This window comes from Molossus molossus, unplaced genomic scaffold (assembly GCF_014108415.1).
Source record: "Molossus molossus isolate mMolMol1 unplaced genomic scaffold, mMolMol1.p scaffold_m16_p_19, whole genome shotgun sequence".
Classification (NCBI taxonomy): domain Eukaryota; kingdom Metazoa; phylum Chordata; class Mammalia; order Chiroptera; family Molossidae; genus Molossus; species Molossus molossus.
The window spans coordinates 32,422,930-32,439,619 of record NW_023425354.1 but is presented as its reverse complement, the minus strand read 5'-3'; the positions used below and the strand labels follow the sequence as shown (position 1 = coordinate 32,439,619).

The 16,690-nt window shown below is 48.6% G+C and overlaps 2 protein-coding genes across 3 annotated transcripts; one reads left to right on the top strand and one right to left on the bottom strand.

The window, feature by feature from the left end:
- Nucleotides 1-122: 122 nt before the first annotated feature.
- On the bottom strand, nucleotides 123-4,027 carry CFAP97D1 (CFAP97 domain containing 1). 2 transcript variants are annotated; one of them, XM_036269923.1, is made up of 6 exons: nucleotides 3,877-4,027; nucleotides 3,026-3,096; nucleotides 2,642-2,760; nucleotides 1,289-1,412; nucleotides 740-796; nucleotides 123-244 (listed from the first exon to the last, which is right to left on the bottom strand). In XM_036269923.1, the coding sequence occupies exons 1-5, from the start codon at nucleotides 3,998-4,000 to the stop codon at nucleotides 749-751; spliced, it is 486 nt and encodes a 161-aa protein (XP_036125816.1). In that variant the 5' UTR covers nucleotides 4,001-4,027; the 3' UTR covers nucleotides 123-244; nucleotides 740-748. The 2 variants fall into 2 exon arrangements, with proteins under 2 accessions (XP_036125816.1, XP_036125817.1); XM_036269924.1 differs by lacking the exon at nucleotides 1,289-1,412 and having other exon boundaries at nucleotides 148-244; nucleotides 3,877-4,000.
- Nucleotides 4,028-5,548: 1,521 nt separating this feature from the next.
- On the top strand, nucleotides 5,549-16,142 carry DUSP3 (dual specificity phosphatase 3). The gene is made up of 3 exons (XM_036269866.1): nucleotides 5,549-5,717; nucleotides 8,751-8,977; nucleotides 12,520-16,142. Exons 1-3 carry the CDS (start codon nucleotides 5,593-5,595, stop codon nucleotides 12,723-12,725), a joined length of 558 nt encoding a protein of 185 aa, XP_036125759.1. The 5' UTR covers nucleotides 5,549-5,592; the 3' UTR covers nucleotides 12,726-16,142.
- Nucleotides 16,143-16,690: the final 548 nt, after the last annotated feature.

Sequence of the window (16,690 nt, the reverse complement as noted above, 5' to 3'; positions counted from 1 at the left end):
TTAAAACTTCATAGGCCCGCAAAAATGCTTATTGCCTCTTTCCTTCTACCTGCTCCATTCTGTCTCCATTTTGGATAGGACTTAAAGCCATTGGGTACCTTAAGTATAACGTACTCATTTTATGTTTCAAGCTTTATTGTAGCATCCTTAAGATTGAGCATTCAGCCACTTAGGATTGTCTTGAGATTCTAAGCAGCTAAGAAATCCTAGGGCCTTCTCTTGTGTCTTTTCCATGGTGAGTGATCTTGTATTCAGGGAGAAGAGAGGGAGAGAAATGGAGAACCATCAATTATACAGAACTGCCCTTTGGAAAGCCTGAGTGTCCATTTATCCCTCTTCCCAGGGGGAAAAACCAAACTTAGTCATATTACTAATAATGTTCAATAATACAAAATGCCAACACAACAGTACTTTTGAATAGTGACAGAAACCTGTAATGTAACTTTGGCACAACATTAAAGCCAGGAGACCTCCTGTTTATATCTTCTTGGAACAAATCATTTCCCCTTAGACATGTAAAACCTCAAAGCTGATGACAAAAGACAGTTATTTCCTATTTAAATCGGGGAGAAAACAAAGACAGAGCTCTGAGTTCTCTGAGTGGATGAACAATTGATATTATAGAAGAGCAAATTCACCTCTTAACTGGGCCCCTCACTCTCCATATAGTTCTCAGGGTTTTGGTATCAAATGTGGTCACCAATGTTCTATAGTAAATAGTAGCAAGGGTAAGACATACCTGTTGATCTCAGGAGAGACAATACCTTGTTGTATTTCTGATATAGCGTCTTGAATTCTTGAAGGAAAAGATCAGAAAGGTTTAAGTCAAAGCCAGGGTACTGGTGAGAAAGTTGAGGCTCTAAATTCTAAGGATGGCTAAAAAATGCTTACAGAGTAAAGCCAGGGAGTGGAGGTTTTAAAAATACTACAAGTGGCTTTTCTTTTTCTTTTTTTTCTTCTTGAAGGGTCATTCCTAAATAAAGTATATTAACCATGTCCTGGATTGTACACCCACCATCCTCTCCGCTTGGATATTCAGCCATTCTGAATGAATTGGATGAGGGAATATGCTGCCAGATATTTTTCTGAAACTGATGCATGATGTCTTTGCTACCAGGGAGATGTCCTTAGCTCCTAGGTGGTTTGCTTTGGGTGGTTTTTCTTTTACTGATTATTGTATTTCTCGTGATCTCACCCTCAGCCATTTATGGGTCCCTCCTGAGACTGACTCGACTCTGAACACAGAAAAACTATGCACACACAGGAATATCCCAGAGTCCCCACATGCCTGCCAGTCCATCTCGGTCAACCTGCGGTCATAATGGGGTTTGCGATCACCAAGCCTCTTCAGAATGCCCTGGTTTTCCATGGTGATTCTCATTAGGTCCCGGTTCCTTGCTTCTCTGTTTAAGCTGAAAAACACAAAACCCTGATATGGGTGAAAAATAAAATCCTCCTCCTGGATGGGAATGGGGCAATGAAGCCATGATGTCATAAACCCAGGCTGCCAAAGCACCTGGAGCAAGCTGCCCCGCTGGGCCAGGCTGCATGCCTCCTGAACCAGGCTGCACTCTGGGAATGTGCAGAGCAGTGGCAGGTTGAGATCAGTGGGTCTCACCCCGCCCCCTCCCTTCACTAGCCGATCTAGTTGATTGGTCTGAGGTGCAGCTTGTAAAAAGTGGCATTTTGTAAGAGTCCTTTAGAAATTATGTGAAACAAGAATTAAGAATGTATGATTTCTATGACAAGGGAAGGTCTTGCCTATGGATAAATCTCAAATGTCTGGTGACAAGTTTTGTTTCACCTCACTTCCCTCAGCTTTCAAGTCAGTTTCAGATACTTAAGGATACAGGAAAGGCATCTTCTCACACACACACACACACACACACACACACACACACACCTTTTCCTTGTATATACTTCTGTAGCCCTGACCACATTGCATTATTATTATTTTTATCCTCGCCCAAGGACATTTTTCCATTTTTTGTCCAGATAGAGTGGAGGGGAGAGAGAGGAATAAAGAGAGAGAGAGAGAGAGAGAGAGAGAGAGAAACATCGACGTGAAAGGGACACGTCAAGTGGTTGCCACCCGCATGACCAACCAGGGACAAACCACAACCGAGCTACGCGCCCTTAGTGGGAACCGAACCTGGGTCTCTCTGACGCTCTAACTGCTGAGCCAAACCGGCCAGGGCCCACATTGCACTATTATTTACATGTCTCCCCTATTAGACCTGAGTTCCTTGAGGTTAGGAAATATATATATCTTATTTGATCTCCGTATCCCAGTGCTGAGCACATAGGAGCTCAGGAAATATTTGTGGGACTGATTCTTAGGAATGTTGTCATAGTCCTAGCTGTTGTCACCATTTTACAAGAGTATGTAGTGCCTTTCTGTGACACACACTGAATAGGACTCTGAAATCAGTCTCTAAGATGATACGAAAGCTGTATAATGCAAGGAAGTTCCCCATTTTTTGGTAGTTTTCATTCTCCTTAACCTCACCTCTTTGGTTATTCCTCAAGATAACTTCCCTGCAGTACTCCTCCCGCTCAGGGGAACCCTGCACTAAAACTTAACAAGGGGAAAGTCATTTTTTACTTTCTAGAAATGACATGAAGAGAAAAAAAACACTACCTCTTGGAAAAGTATTCATTCCAGCAATCCACTTTGGCAGGGCCGCAATGGGCATTCGCGATTTTCTGACACAGTTGCTTGTTTTCATATTTGATTTTGTCGATTTTCTTTTGTTCACCCTGGGGAGAAAGCCCACCCCTCCATGGTGACATCATCCTACATTGTTTAGCATCACTCTCCTCTGGGATTGTGGGAAAGGACAAACTGAGGACCATAGTGAAGGCTGGGAGCAGAGCTAAAAAAACTGGGGTTGATGTGTATGGGGAGGAGGAGAATTAACAAATCTTTTGGTTACATGGGTATCTAGAAGACTGGGAAACTGGACCTGTTTAGGACACAGATAAAAATCAGTAAGGTACATCTACAAATGGCAAGAACAAATACCTGTAGTTTGCTCAGTTTTAAAATGTGATGTGCATGTGCCATTGGAGGTTTGGAATCAACAGCAGGTTTCACTAGAGAAGGATAAAAGAGAGCAATTTTATATCATAGGTGTCCTCTGAGCAGCCTCAGAAAACCTCACATTCTAGACAACGACCCTGATGAATAAACATTGTGATTTTGAAGTCTGACCTTTTCTAGTTCAGGAATTTTAGTTTCCCAAACTGATGTCTTTGGAGAGTTTTGAGCAGAAATAAAAGGATGGTAAGGACTAGAAAAAGTGTAATCTACAGAGATAAATGTCCTTTGAATTCCATGAAAGAGTCTTTCTCCCACCCCTTCCCAGTAGGACTAACTTGTCTATTGCATGCTAGAGTCCTATCCTCTTTCTAGCTTACTTTGGCTTTAAAGAACTTATTTAAAAAATTTTTTTTAAATATTTTTTTCTTTATTGATTTTAGAGAGAGAGAGAAACATTGATGAGAAAGAACATCTATTGGCTGCCTCCTGCACGCTCCCCCCACTGGGGATGGGGTCCACAGCCTGGGCATGTGTCCTGAGGAATCTGTGACCTCTTGGTGTATGGGTCGACCTCTTGGTGTATGGGTCGACGCTCAGCCAGTGAGCTACACTGGCCGGGTGGCTTTTAAGAATTTAAATGAACATTTCTATCAAATGAACTCCCTGGTGGAAGATAAATTTTGTCACTAATGCTAATGTCCTCTTGACCCATCTCAACAGATAAGGCCACATCATCAAAAAGCCATGTACTGGTTTGGTTTACTGTCAGTATCTCTAAGGTGGACCCTTCCTGAACTCCTAATGGCAGCGTCCAACCCAAACTGTCCACATACCTATTTGTATTCTATTCTTGTGAGATACATAGTTGCCCAAGTCCAGTTTCTTCCTGAAGTTTGTGCTCTGCCTGTGATTAGAGACGATTACAGGGTAGGCTAGATAATCCAGGGAGTTGTTCATCTTCTCTTCCTAGTCTCACTTCAGAAACGAGGCAACTAGGCTCCTCTGTGAGGTACTCAGTTGTCCCCAGGATGGGTTGTCATAGTTAACCAGTTGTGACATCAGGGACAGGTCTCAGGGAAAGGAGGAGCAGCAACCGAGCATGCCTGGTTGTCCCTGGGCTTTTCTTTTGAAAGCTAACCTAGACCCAGGTCAAGATGAGGCGTGAGGAGCTCACCTGCCTGGAGTGCAGATGCCACCAGCACCAGCCGGAAGAGGTGTGGTGTGCTGGGGGGTGGGCGGAGGAAGCCAGCCCTGGTTACATACCTTAGCCTATAAGCTAAGTAGTCTCCACGGCAACGGTTCACCTGAAAGTGTGAGACAACAAGCTTTGGGGGAGGTGAACAAAGATCGGAATGATAATCCGATCTAATTTCTTCACTTTGCAGGTGAGGAAACTGAAGTCCAGAGTAGCAGCCAAGCTGCTCAAGATTCAAGTTAGTGGCAGAGCTGGGCTCAGAACATGGGTTTCCTGAATTCCCAGGACCACATTTGCTTTTTGGAGGGGTGGGTGGATGGGTGGTTGAATGTATCATTTTCATGGCAGTGAGGGAGGACAGAGACTGTCTTTTGCTCCTAGTGACATCTCAGTAAATAACGAGTTGCTGACATTCTGTGGCTCAGAAAAGCCTGGCGGCGGCTCCAGGACCAAAAATGAGATGGATTCATCTCCACACTAGCACTGGGTGCGGCACCCAGGGGTGCTCCACACTTTTGCTGGTGGAGAGGGAGAACTAACACCTATTCAGTGCTCACTATTAGTGCTGGGCTCTTTCTTTAAATGTTGCAAACAGCCCTAGGAGTTAGGAACTAGTATTATCCCCATTTTTATTTTATTTTCCCCAGTAAACAGGCTCAGAGAGATTAAGTAATTTCCCAGGATCAGAATGCCAAGCCTGGCTGCACAGAGCCCAAGCCTTTATTTAAGCACCAGGCTGACTCTCAATGAACGTTGAAAGAACCGGGCCCTAGAGTTGGGCTTCTCAAACTTGAACCTTCGGAGGACCTGTAAAATGCACCTTGTCATCAGAAGGCCTGAGCTGGGGCAGAGATTTTTTCTGACCCGCTCTCGTGTGATGCCAATGCTGCTGGTCTGCAGCAGGAAGAGTCAGAGCTCACAGCGGAACCCCAGTGCCCCTGTAATCTGAAAAAAAATAAGCGACACTCGGTTGTACCCCGGTCAATAGGAACGTTTATTGTGCCTTGCATTTGATCCGTGAGTTGACTGCACTTCCCAGTTTGTAATGATACGGGAAATGCCTTGTCTGGGGGTGGGATAGGATCGCGCACACCGCCGAAACTCAGGAGCGGCCGCACTCCGGCCCCTGGGGACGGGCGCGAGGGTTTCCGATCGCTCGCTCGGCGCCGGGCGGCGCGCGTGCCTCCCGCTGCGGAGCGCGCGTGGCCGCCGGGGCTCCGCGGCTTCCAGAGCCCAGCGGACCCGCCTCCGGGGCGGGGCGGGGCGGGTCTGGGCTCGGGAGCTCCCGCCCAGCTGACCGGGCCGTTCTCCCCTCGCTGGCTGTCGCCTCGGCGTGCAGGGCCCGGCCGCCGCCATGTCGGGCCCGTTCGAGCTCTCGGTGCAGGATCTCAACGACCTGCTCTCGGACGGCAGCGGCTGCTACAGCCTCCCGAGCCAGCCCTGCAACGAGGTCACCCCCAGGATCTACGTTGGCAACGCGTGAGTCGCCGCTCCCGAGTCCCAGCCCCGCTGGGCCCTCCCCGGGGAGCCTCGCCCACCAGGGAGCTGGGGAGGGGGCGTCCTTGGTTGCGGGTTGGAGGAGCCGGGGCGTGGTCGCCCCTTCGGAGCGGAAGCGGGGGGCTGAGAGGGGGCTGAGAGGGGGCTGGGCAGGGGCTGGGCAGGGGCTGGGCGCGGGCTGGAGTCACCGCCCACCCTGGCTCAGGCGGCGGAGGGGCTGGTCCCCGCCCCGGCCCCGCGTGGTCCTTCCCTTCCCCGGGTGCGCGGAGCCTGGGGACCGCTCCGCCAGCCTCAAGCCCTGCCCGCGGCCGCCACCCTCTAGGGACTCGGCCTTGGGCGAGGTCGGGGCTACCATGTTCACTAAACAGGTGGCCCTCTGTGGCCCGGCCGGTCTCCGGCCCGCGCGTCATGTGACAGCTGCCTGATTCTGCAGTGAGGTCACCGCGGAATGTCTGCCTTCGCTGCCATGGCAACGGGCTAACGTCACAATTCGGGCGTGCAACTTTTCCCGGCTGGGCAAGTCCAGATCTGGGAATCGAAATACCCCAAATGAGGGGGGCGTCCAGGGAGCTAGGCCAGGATTTCCTTGCTCCTTCTCCCTCCTTCCAGGCAGGGTTTGATTTACATGGATTCGAGAATGATCCCATGATAAACCCCATAAAGACCCGAGCCATCACTTAGAAAAGGCTTTCCACCTTCTCACGACCAGGAAATGCATTATTTATCACTTATGAGTTCTTAAGAAATCAGTTTCCCCATTTTCTGTTAGTCGAATTACTAGTAAGGAATTCTCAGCAGCAGGAGAGACCCAGTGTTAACCGTTCTGAGAGGTGCTGAAACACCAGCTCAATGTAAAGAATAGCTTACTGAGCCTGTACAGTCGGGAGCGCTCAGGCTGGACTTTCATCAGACCCCGAGGACCCAGTTACCAATGCCCTGAGATCCATGGCCAGGGACTGCATTTTAGAAACCGAGAATTACCCCCCACCTCTTGTTTTACACAGGAAGAGATAGTGACAACCAAGCAAGTGGTTGAGGGATTCTGAGGACCGGGGCAATGTCATGCTCATGTCTGTATCCCCTGTTCCTGGACTGGGACCTGATGCTTACTCTGTCAAGGACTGCCATAGAAATGGGGGTCATCTTGGAGCCTGAAGGGGTTCATAGGGCAGGTCCCAGCCTCATAGGGGACTGCCTCATTCATTCCATCATTCATTCACTATATTGAGTATCTATGTGTCAGGCAGTGTACAATGTTCATTCATAGCAGTGATAGTAACGATAACAGTACAATTTATTGAATGTTGAATTAGTATTAGGGAAGGGAGATGAATGGTAGTGACTCTTCAAAGTTATTTTATTGTTGTTTGTTTTTAAGGAGCTATTGCTTTACCAGTGCATGAAGTGTTGTGAGTAGAGATAGATAAAACGGAGTCCCAGGGTCACAGCCAAAAGCCTTAGTAATTGCAGAGTTCGGAGGATAACCTCCTCTCCAGCCACCGAAGCAGCAAGCGGCCTTGGCACCTTTGGAAACCCTGATCTCTCGGGCAGTTTGGCACACACAGCTGTCACCACTTTCCCAAGTGGAAACTAAAATTGTGAGCGTTTGGTAGCCAGAGTGGCAAGTGTAAAGGCCACTGTAGAAAACACATTCCTTGCCCTCTAAGTAAATTTGACCTTGACTTAGCCAGGGGTGTGTGGAGGCGTCTGGCAGGGCAGATTGACAGAGTACCTAGTGCTCCCCCACCCATTGGGAGCCCCTTAACAAAATCAGGGCTCCTGATCAGGGCTCAGAGGGCAGAGAGGAGCCCGGATGAGCCATGTTTTCTTGGTGTCAGGATTTGCAATGGTGCAGGCATGAGAGAGAGAGTGAGGGGGAAGACAGAGTGGTGCGGCTGGTGTCAGGAGAAAGGAGGTCTCTTCCCAGCTCTGCTGCTCAGCAGCCCATGTGAGCACATGCACACCTTTCTGCTCTCCTGCCAGGCCAGAGTTCACGCTCTGTCCTTCCTTCCTCATAGGGCTGACTCTGTGACAGGCAAACGAGGTCATGTAGGACAAGGCGTTTTGTAACATATAAACGGCTGTTTGAATTGGGATGTTGTGAGATAAAATAAAGGAGCCCTTTGACTATTCAGATCACATGTGTTGTAACCCCTGTAGTCCTGTTGGGGGCCACTGCTCCCAAAGTATTTACTAACCCAAGAGAGTGTGAGCAATGTGGCAGTAAGGATCCCTCTGGGGGCAGGGAGAGGGCTGCTGTACTGTGTAATCCCAGAGAGGAGGCTTCCTGTGATGTGCTGATTTCATTCTTCACTGATTACCACATATTCATTCAGCACCTACTCTACCAGGTACCATAGCAGGTGCAGGGCGTGCAGACCTGAAGCAGATATGGTTCCCCTGTCACAGAGCCCACAGTCTGGACATTAAACAAATGAGTACCATCAAGGGTTAGAATAGTAACACTGACTTGGTGTCTGGCTCTGTCTATAGCTCATTTAACACTCACAAATCCCAGGGGTTAATTACTGTTATCGTCCCCATTTTACTACAGGGACACTGAGTCACAGAAAGGTTAAGTGACTTGCTCAGTGTTGCCTGGCTGGTAAGTGGCAGGGCTGGATTCAGACTCAGGCAGTCTGGCTCCAGAGCCCATTCTTCGCCACTTGGCTATACCCACCACCATAGTATAGGGAGCATGATGCCAAGTGGAATGGAGGAAATCAGGAAATACTGCAGAGGGTGGTGAAAAATGAGAGGGTGCAGCCCCATGGAGAAGGGCATTCTAGGCAGAGGGAACAGTTCAGGCATGAAACCACCCAGTCTATTTGGGGCAGCTACTGGTAATTAGATATAGCTGGGGTGAGGGGCGAGGGTCATCAGATGAGGAGCTCTGGCAGATGAGAGCATGGAGGGCTTCTCGCTTTGCCAAGAGGCTTAGAATCATCTCCATCTTCCTCCCCTTGGGGCTGCCAGTTGCCAGTTAAGCATCCCTTGCTGCTGTCCCCTGTCCAGGTCTGTGGCTCAAGACATCCCTAAGCTGCAGAAACTGGGCATCACCCACGTTCTGAACGCTGCTGAGGGCAGGTCCTTCATGCATGTCAACACCAATGCCAACTTCTACAAGGACTCTGGCATCACCTACCTGGGCATCAAGGCCAACGACACGCAGGAGTTCAACCTTAGCGCCTACTTTGAAAGGGCTGCAGACTTCATTGACCAGGCCTTGGTTCAAAAGAACGGTAAGGAAGCCCCCACCCGGGGAAACAACGGGAGGCAGCTTTGACTGGACTTTTTCTTGGAAAACCTGTTGTTTCCTGTCTCCTGTGGTGAATGACTGAGGGCTTTAAGACTCTCTGGCTGCCCGTCAAGTGGCCCCACATTACACGAGATGTACAAACCTTTCACATGTGGCAGCTTCAGGGTCTGTATCTTTTTTTTTTATCCTCACCCGAGGACATTTTTTATTCAGATAGAGTAGAAGGGAGAGAGAGAAAGAGAGAGAGAGAGAGAGAGAGAGAGAAGCATCGACGTGAAAGGGACACATGGAGTGGCTGCCACCCACATGACCAACCAGGGCTGGGGACAAACTGCAACCGAGGTACGTGCCCTTAGTGGGAACCGAACCCGGGTCTCTCTGGACCGCAGGCCGACGCTCTAACCGCTGAGCCTAACCGGCCAGGGCCGGTCTGTATCTTTGATTTGACAGACTGAGGGTTCATTTCCAGCCCCGCCTCCCAATTCAAAGCTTCAGTACTGAAGATTTCTTTTCCATGATAAGAAGTCCGGAGGTGAAGGAGCTCCCGGCTGGTTGATTCAGCAGCTCAATGGTGGCATCAGACTAGGTGCTTTTCCTCTCTCCTCTGCCACCCTCAGTGTTGGGCACTCCCCTGATGGTCCCCAGATGGCCACAGCATTCTGGTTACCACCTCCCAAGAGGACAAAATACAGCAAAAGATGCAGCGGCCATCTCATCCTTATGTTTTTCTAATTTGTAAAGAGCAAGTGAAACGTTCCCCAGAAATCCTCCAGTGGAATTCTCACATCTCACTGGCTAGAGTCGGGTAATATGAGTACCTGGCCAGGGAGTGGGGCAGCCATGATTGACTGCGGATCAGCAAGCAACAGCCCACAGGCCAAATCTTCCGGTCAGATTTTAAATGCTTCCTGCAGCTCCCACACACAGAGTGAGACTGAAACAGACCTACTGAGGCGCTGGCGGCGGGCAAGGTGTGCCCGAGAGAAATCCTAGAAGGCCAGGGGCAGATATCTGCCGAGCAGGCTGGGCTACTTGCCCTTTGTGCTTTCAGCTTGTTTCTCGCAGCAGCTGCTTTACCTTCATGCTGCCTCCAGCCTCTTCCTCCCTCCCCACCCCACCCTACCTAGGGGAAGAGACTCCCACTGAGGTGTGCTCGCCCCGTCCCCCTGATACTAGCCTATCTCTGCTCCACCAGCAGCCTCCCCACTGAACAGAGTTTATTGGATGCTGGTTATCTTATGTCCAGGGCCCAGGAGGGAAGTTCTTTCACCCAGGGGATCTGCAGACTTTACTCTCAGGCCTTTCGTGGTCCTCATGGCCTCATACGTGTCACCCCCTTCACTCCAGCTGTTCTGAGCTCTTGTACAGATGAGAACAAGGGTCCCGGTTAAGGGGAGGGTGTGCTCTTGTATATTGGTTGGTCAACTATTCAGAGAGCTTAGAGCTCTCTGACTTTCTTTTTTCCATTCAACTAGGAACATTTCCTGCCTTTTTTGTCCTCCTGCCTTAGCCCACATGGCGCAGGTCATCAGTCTGGAAGCACGCTCTGCCTCTCCCACACTGTCCTCTGGCAAACCCCATTGCGAGCTTTAGCACTGGGCCCAGTGTCCGCTCTTCCATGACGCTTGCCCTCAGGCTGGGTCCACTGTGTCTCTTGTCTGTCTGCCCAGCACCTGATGTAGCATTGGGCACATAGCAGGGACACTTTAAGTGATTACTGAATGAGTGACAAAAATGAATTCCGTGGGCTCTAATGCTAAGTGTAAATGCTTCTAAGATTGATTGGCCAAGTGAATGAATAGAAATTCACTGGCCTCCCACAGTGTGCAGGGCTCAGGGGAGCGAGGGGCCCATCACTTTGGAGAGCTGGGGGGATGGCCAGGGGCACTGAGGAGGGAATAGTCACTTCTGGCTCTGATGATCAAGGGAGGCTTCACAGAGGAGGTGGCATTTGTGTGGGGCCTAGAAGGACGGACTTGGAACCCTCCCCTTCCCCATTGGCTCTGTGAGCCCTGGATATGCTGAGTGTGTTCCAGGCAGTGAGGCAGCTGTTCTGCAGAGGGTCCCGTGGCCAGGAAGGGGGCGAGGAAAGCCCCACTCTGAGTACCTTGGATATGCTGACCAGAGAATGAATGGGCAGGAAAGTGGGAGACTCCCCCTTCCTGCTTTGGGAGGCAATGGGAAAATAGAGCTGTGTTTTGGGGATAGGGTGATGGGAATACAAGAGGGGGAGGAGGAGAAGACCATGTCAGGTGGGGGCCAAACACTGCAGGGCCTCAAGGACCATTTGGGGAGCCATGAGATGGTGTTTTTGTGTGTGTGTTTGATTTTTCTTTTCTGTTTTTTTTTGTCTCGGTTTGTTTTTGCATTTGACAGCTAGGTTCCTTTTATTAACTGCTTTGTTGAGGTATAATTGACATTTAATAAACTACACATAGTACAATTTGGCAAGTTTTGACATAATGTATACACTTGTGAAACCATCACAACAACCAAGACAGTGAGCATATCCATCACCCCCCTAAATTTTCCTCTGTCCCTTTGTGGCCTCTCCCTTCCGCCCTCTGTCCCCTCCATTCCTAAGCAACCACCGATCTGCTTTCTATCACTGGACACCAGTACGTTCAGTAGATTTTTATGAATTACACAGCACGCGTGCCTTTTTGGTCTGGCCGCCTTCACTCAGCATAATTACTTCACGTTTCATCCATGTTGTTGCGTGTATCAATAGTTCATCCTTTTTAATGCTGAGTAGTATTTGGTCATATGGATGTACCACAGTTTGTTTATTCACCTGTTGATGGACATTTGGGTTGTTTCTATGTTTTGCTTTGGATTGAGATACAAGATTCATCTAGAGAAGTGGCCCTATCACAAGTGTGTAAATCAGTGCATTGCACCTATGTACCAGCCCCCAGATCAAGAAACAAAACACAACCAGCACCTCAGAAAGCCCACCACGTGCCCAGTCTCAAATCCCTGTGCTCCCAACTCTTGACCACTATCCTGACTTCTAACAGCATAGATTAGTTTGCCTGCTCTACTACTCTGTGGACTCATATATATCCTATCGGTATGTTTCATCCATGTTGTTTCTGATAACTTGTAGATTGTACATTCTTGTTATTTATCTATTCTGCTGTTGATGAGCCTTTAGGAGTCTTCAGATCGGGAGTAATATGAAGAGAGCTGCCTACGAATGTTCTGATGCATGCCTTTTGGTGAACGTGGGTGTGTGGCGTGTCCCTGCTGGGCATGGATCTGGGGCGGAGTTGCTGGGCCATAGGGGATGCATGGGTTCAGCTTGAGTAGATACCGCTTCCCAGTTTCCCAAGTGGTGTGCCCCTCCCCAGCCACATGTCAAAGTCCTGGCTGCTCCACATCCTCACTGAGGCTCTGTGTTTCTGTCTTTCTCATTTTAGCCATTCTGGTGGGTGCACTAGTCTTTGCATTTGCTGGAAGAGTTTTGACTAAAGTCATGGTGTGATTGGATGGCCCCAGCTCAACGTGTCCCGTTTCTTACAGGCCGTGTGCTGGTCCATTGCCGTGAAGGTTACAGCCGCTCCCCAACTCTAGTTATCGCGTACCTCATGATGCGTCAGAAGATGGATGTCAAGTCTGCCCTGAGCATCGTGAGGCAGAACCGTGAGATCGGCCCCAACGATGGTTTCCTGGCCCAGCTTTGCCAGCTCAATGACAGACTAGTCAGGGAGGGGAAATTGAAACTCTAGGGCACCCCCATCGCCTCTCCTCTAGAAGTTGGACAGGAGAGGCCGTGGTTGAGGTGTCCCAAGCTGCCATGTTTAGGAAAAACAGTGTACCCTGCTCCCAGCATCACCAGGCACTTGCCCACCAATCTGTCCCAACACAACCCTGGGCCTCTTTCCCCCTGGGGAGCATATAAAGCGACTTGCTAAGGAGGACATTCTTGCTTCCTGGTGTGTCCTGTGCCTGCAGTTTATGGTGTCCTCTCCCTGAGGTGGGATCGCAGAGGGGAAGACCTGTGACATGCACACTCTGGATGACCCGGGGCAGGTCTCTGGAAGTGTGAGGCCTGAGATGCTCACGGGCCACTCCTGACCTCCCCCACTCCTTATCCCTGGGTCCTCTCCTGAGTGGGGACAGCAGCACCTCGAGCCTTGTAAAGGAACTATGCAAACCGGCCCCCGCCTCCGTATCTGTCTCCCACTGGCTCCTCGAAGCCGCCCACACCCTGCTCACAGGTAGAGGCCCTCCGTGAAGTGTGAAGTGGGGTAGCAGTCAGCTGTTAGTGGGTGGAAGTTCCCACAAAGAGACCACATTTTAATTATTTCCTTAGGATTAAAGATACTTAGACACTGGCCTGCAGGTGGGCAAATTCCCCTGGAGGTCTCTCCTGAATCAGTAGTTTCTAAAATGTGAACCCTTGGAAGGCTTGAGTTCCGAGTCCACTGGAATATTGCCCCGGGTCTGCTCTCAGTCACTTGGTTTCTAGAAGAGCGATGTCTTGGGCATGGTTTATTTTTCTTTTTTAGAAAACAGGGTGTTGAAGTCCAGCCTATTTAAAAACCCCACCATTTAGAGAATTACAAGGGTTTTGTCCTGAATTATAGTGTTGGTGAGCCCAAGCCACTCGTGCTAGCTGCTTTTTGTCTCGGTTGCTATTCCAAGAGCAGGAGGAGGAAGTTGGCCAATTACAGCGTGTGTGTGGGTGTGTGTGTGGGGGTGTGTGTCTTAGAAACACAGCCAAAGGACAGACGGGCAGGGAGATGAACGGTCCCAGGCTCACACCCTGCCCACATACAGGTAGTTCTTATGGCTCCCTGGTGCCAGAAAAGATCCTGGGCCTTTGGGAGCAAAAAATGACTCAGCCAGGCAGAAATGAAACATGACGGAGCGTCCCAATGGAGGCTTTATTGGTGACAGAGCAAACAAACAAACAAAAAGAAACAACTCTTTTTAGGATGGTGTCGGGACATAGTAGCTCACACGTATGTGCACATTTGTCAGAATATAGGATCTTATTTTCAACACAGTCTTGTTAGGACTTTGCATGATCATCATCATGGAAAGTGATACAATGCTGTCATCTTCAGGTTCCCTAATGGCAGAGATGTGGTCCTCAGCCATGTCCCAACACCTAGCCCATAGGTGTCTGGTAGACGTTGTGGAATTAAACGTGTTTTTTTTTTTTTGAGCGCCAAATATATGTAGGGTGTTGTTCTGGTGGGTGTAGCAAGCTCCCAGAATCCTGAATTTGTGGTAGGATTACTTGCAAGGATTTGCAAAGAAGTCTTACCTGAAATGAAGTATCAGGGACTTTTGTCAAATATTTAACATTGTTTTAAATTTAAATTCAGGCAGTGTTAACATGTTGAGGTGTGGAATGTGCCTTTTTCAGTCGACCAGGGACTTCAGGCCAGGATGGGGAGAAGCAGGCATGCCTTTGGAACTCACTCACAGGTGTCGTGGTCTCTGTCTCAGCGGGGGCAGCACTGTGCAGCCCGGACGGGCCCCTTGTCTCTGTGACCACAGCAGCCCTGAACAAACTAGGATCTGTCGTCTTTTTCAGATACTGGCTGCCCAGATAGAGCCACCTAAGTGAAATGGCCATCCTCTAAACTCTGTACCTCAGTTTTCAAAGAACTCTCCCATTTAATCTAACTTGATCCTCACAATAACCGTAGTTGGTAGAGATATTCATGTATTGTTACCTTTAAAAAAAAGGAGCTGGGGTTCAGAGTGATTAAGGGCATGACCTCCAGGGTTGCCCAGCTCAAGGCAGAGTTGAGGCAATATTTCAGGTTTGCTGCTTTCTGAAGCTGAAGTCTTTCTCTCATACTACACTCCTCCTCAAGAAATGAGCCCTCTGGGAGTATCAAGGTGTGCTGCCACCTGCCCTTGACCCAGCCGTGTGTACAAGGGCCAGTTAGCTTTGTGGACAGAGTACAGCCATTCAAGCTGTGGTGCCAAGGGAGGTTGGGATGAGGGTGAGAGAAAGTTGGTACAAAGCCATCCCTGCTCCAGGAAAAAGAAGTAAAAGATTGGGTTAGAATGTGTGACTCTTCTTCCTGGAAGCATGTAGCATCCCTGAGTCGGAACTTTCTGCTCCACTTTTGGAAGAGGCTCAGGATATGGGGCTCAGGCTCCCCTCCCACACCCACGCAGTGGTCACCCCACAAGACAGCCACCACTACTTAGTCTTTTGAAGGCCTGTTTGTAGGGGTATGAAGGAGAAAAGGCCAGTGGGAGAATTACTGCCTTTACTTTGGGACTACTTTTAAGCTGATAACTTGGGATTTCTTGATAGTCTGTAGTCTCAGAAACCCCGTATTTACTTCACAAGATTTAGCTCCTAGTTCTTTGAGTAAATAAAATCAAATTCTATTGTGTAAGAGTCAACACATGCCTAGCACAAAGTAGAAGCTGTTTCTGGACAGCTTTACCCATGGGAAGTAATATAATAGGAACTCAGGGTGCCCTCACTCCCTCCTCTGACCTGATCCATTTCTTCTCTATTCTAAAGCAGTACACATACCATAGGCTGGTTTGTTTCCCTGCCACTCTGAGTAAAGAGCAGAAATCACCATCTGCCAAACGAGGGGACTCATCTAGAAGACCTCTAAGGTCCCTTTGGCTCTGACACTGTAGGATTCTCTAAGAATCCCCACTTGGAATTGACCACCACCTGGAAATTAGAGGGTATGTTATAATATGATGTCCAGTAGGTGGCGCTGTGTTCCACCCGTGGTGATGGATGATTCGAAAATGAATGTTGGTGCCTTTTGTGTCATAAGTTAATGTTAAGAGGCTAATGTTTTAATCAAAATAAGCACTGATCTTATAATAAAGATATAAGCTTTTCTTGCAGGAAATTTTCTGTCATAAAACCGGTGTCAAGTATTACTGAAGAGCCAACAATGATGGTCCTTCCAAGTCAAGATATTATCCTGATTGGAATTAGAGGCCATCTCCGGTTGCGAGAGTAGATTGGAAGCTTAACTTACCTCCTGTCAGCTTTTAGGGTAATTTGATTGTGAAAGTGTGAATTTTCTGGACAGAAAAGGGGAAGGTAGTAAATTGTTTTTTAAAAATAAATAAGTTTAATGTCTGTTATATCACAAATCAGTGTTAAAATACTAATACTGTAACCAAAATAAATGTCTTATATTACCAAGAAATGGTCTTTTTTTGGTCCTTCTTACTACAGTTGATTGCTTTTATGCTTTGCTTTTTATGTTTGCTTTTTCTAACCTTTAAAAAGAATCATCTAAAAATTAGCCCTCCTGAGCTAGGTTCCATGATGATTAGATTTATACAGTAGATATTTGTTGAACATCTCTCCAGTCCCAGAAATGTCCTGTGTTAGGAAGTCTTTTTATTTAATTTTTTAAAAATTCCACCTTTAGCCCTGGCCGGTTTGGCTCAGCGGTTAGAGTGTTGGCCTGCGGTCCAGAGAGACCCGGGTTCGGTTCCCGCTAAGGGCATGTACCTTGGTTGCGGTTTTTCCCCCGGCCCTGATTGTGTTGTGCGGGTGGCCACCACTTGATATGTCCCATTCACGTCAATGTTTCTCTCTCTCTCTCCCTCCCACTCTATCTGAACAAAAAATGGAAAAATGTCCTCGGGTGAGAATAAAATATAAATAAATAAATAAATAAAATTCCACCTTTATTGAGGTATAATTGACTTTGGTGCAATGGCCCACCCCAAGTGA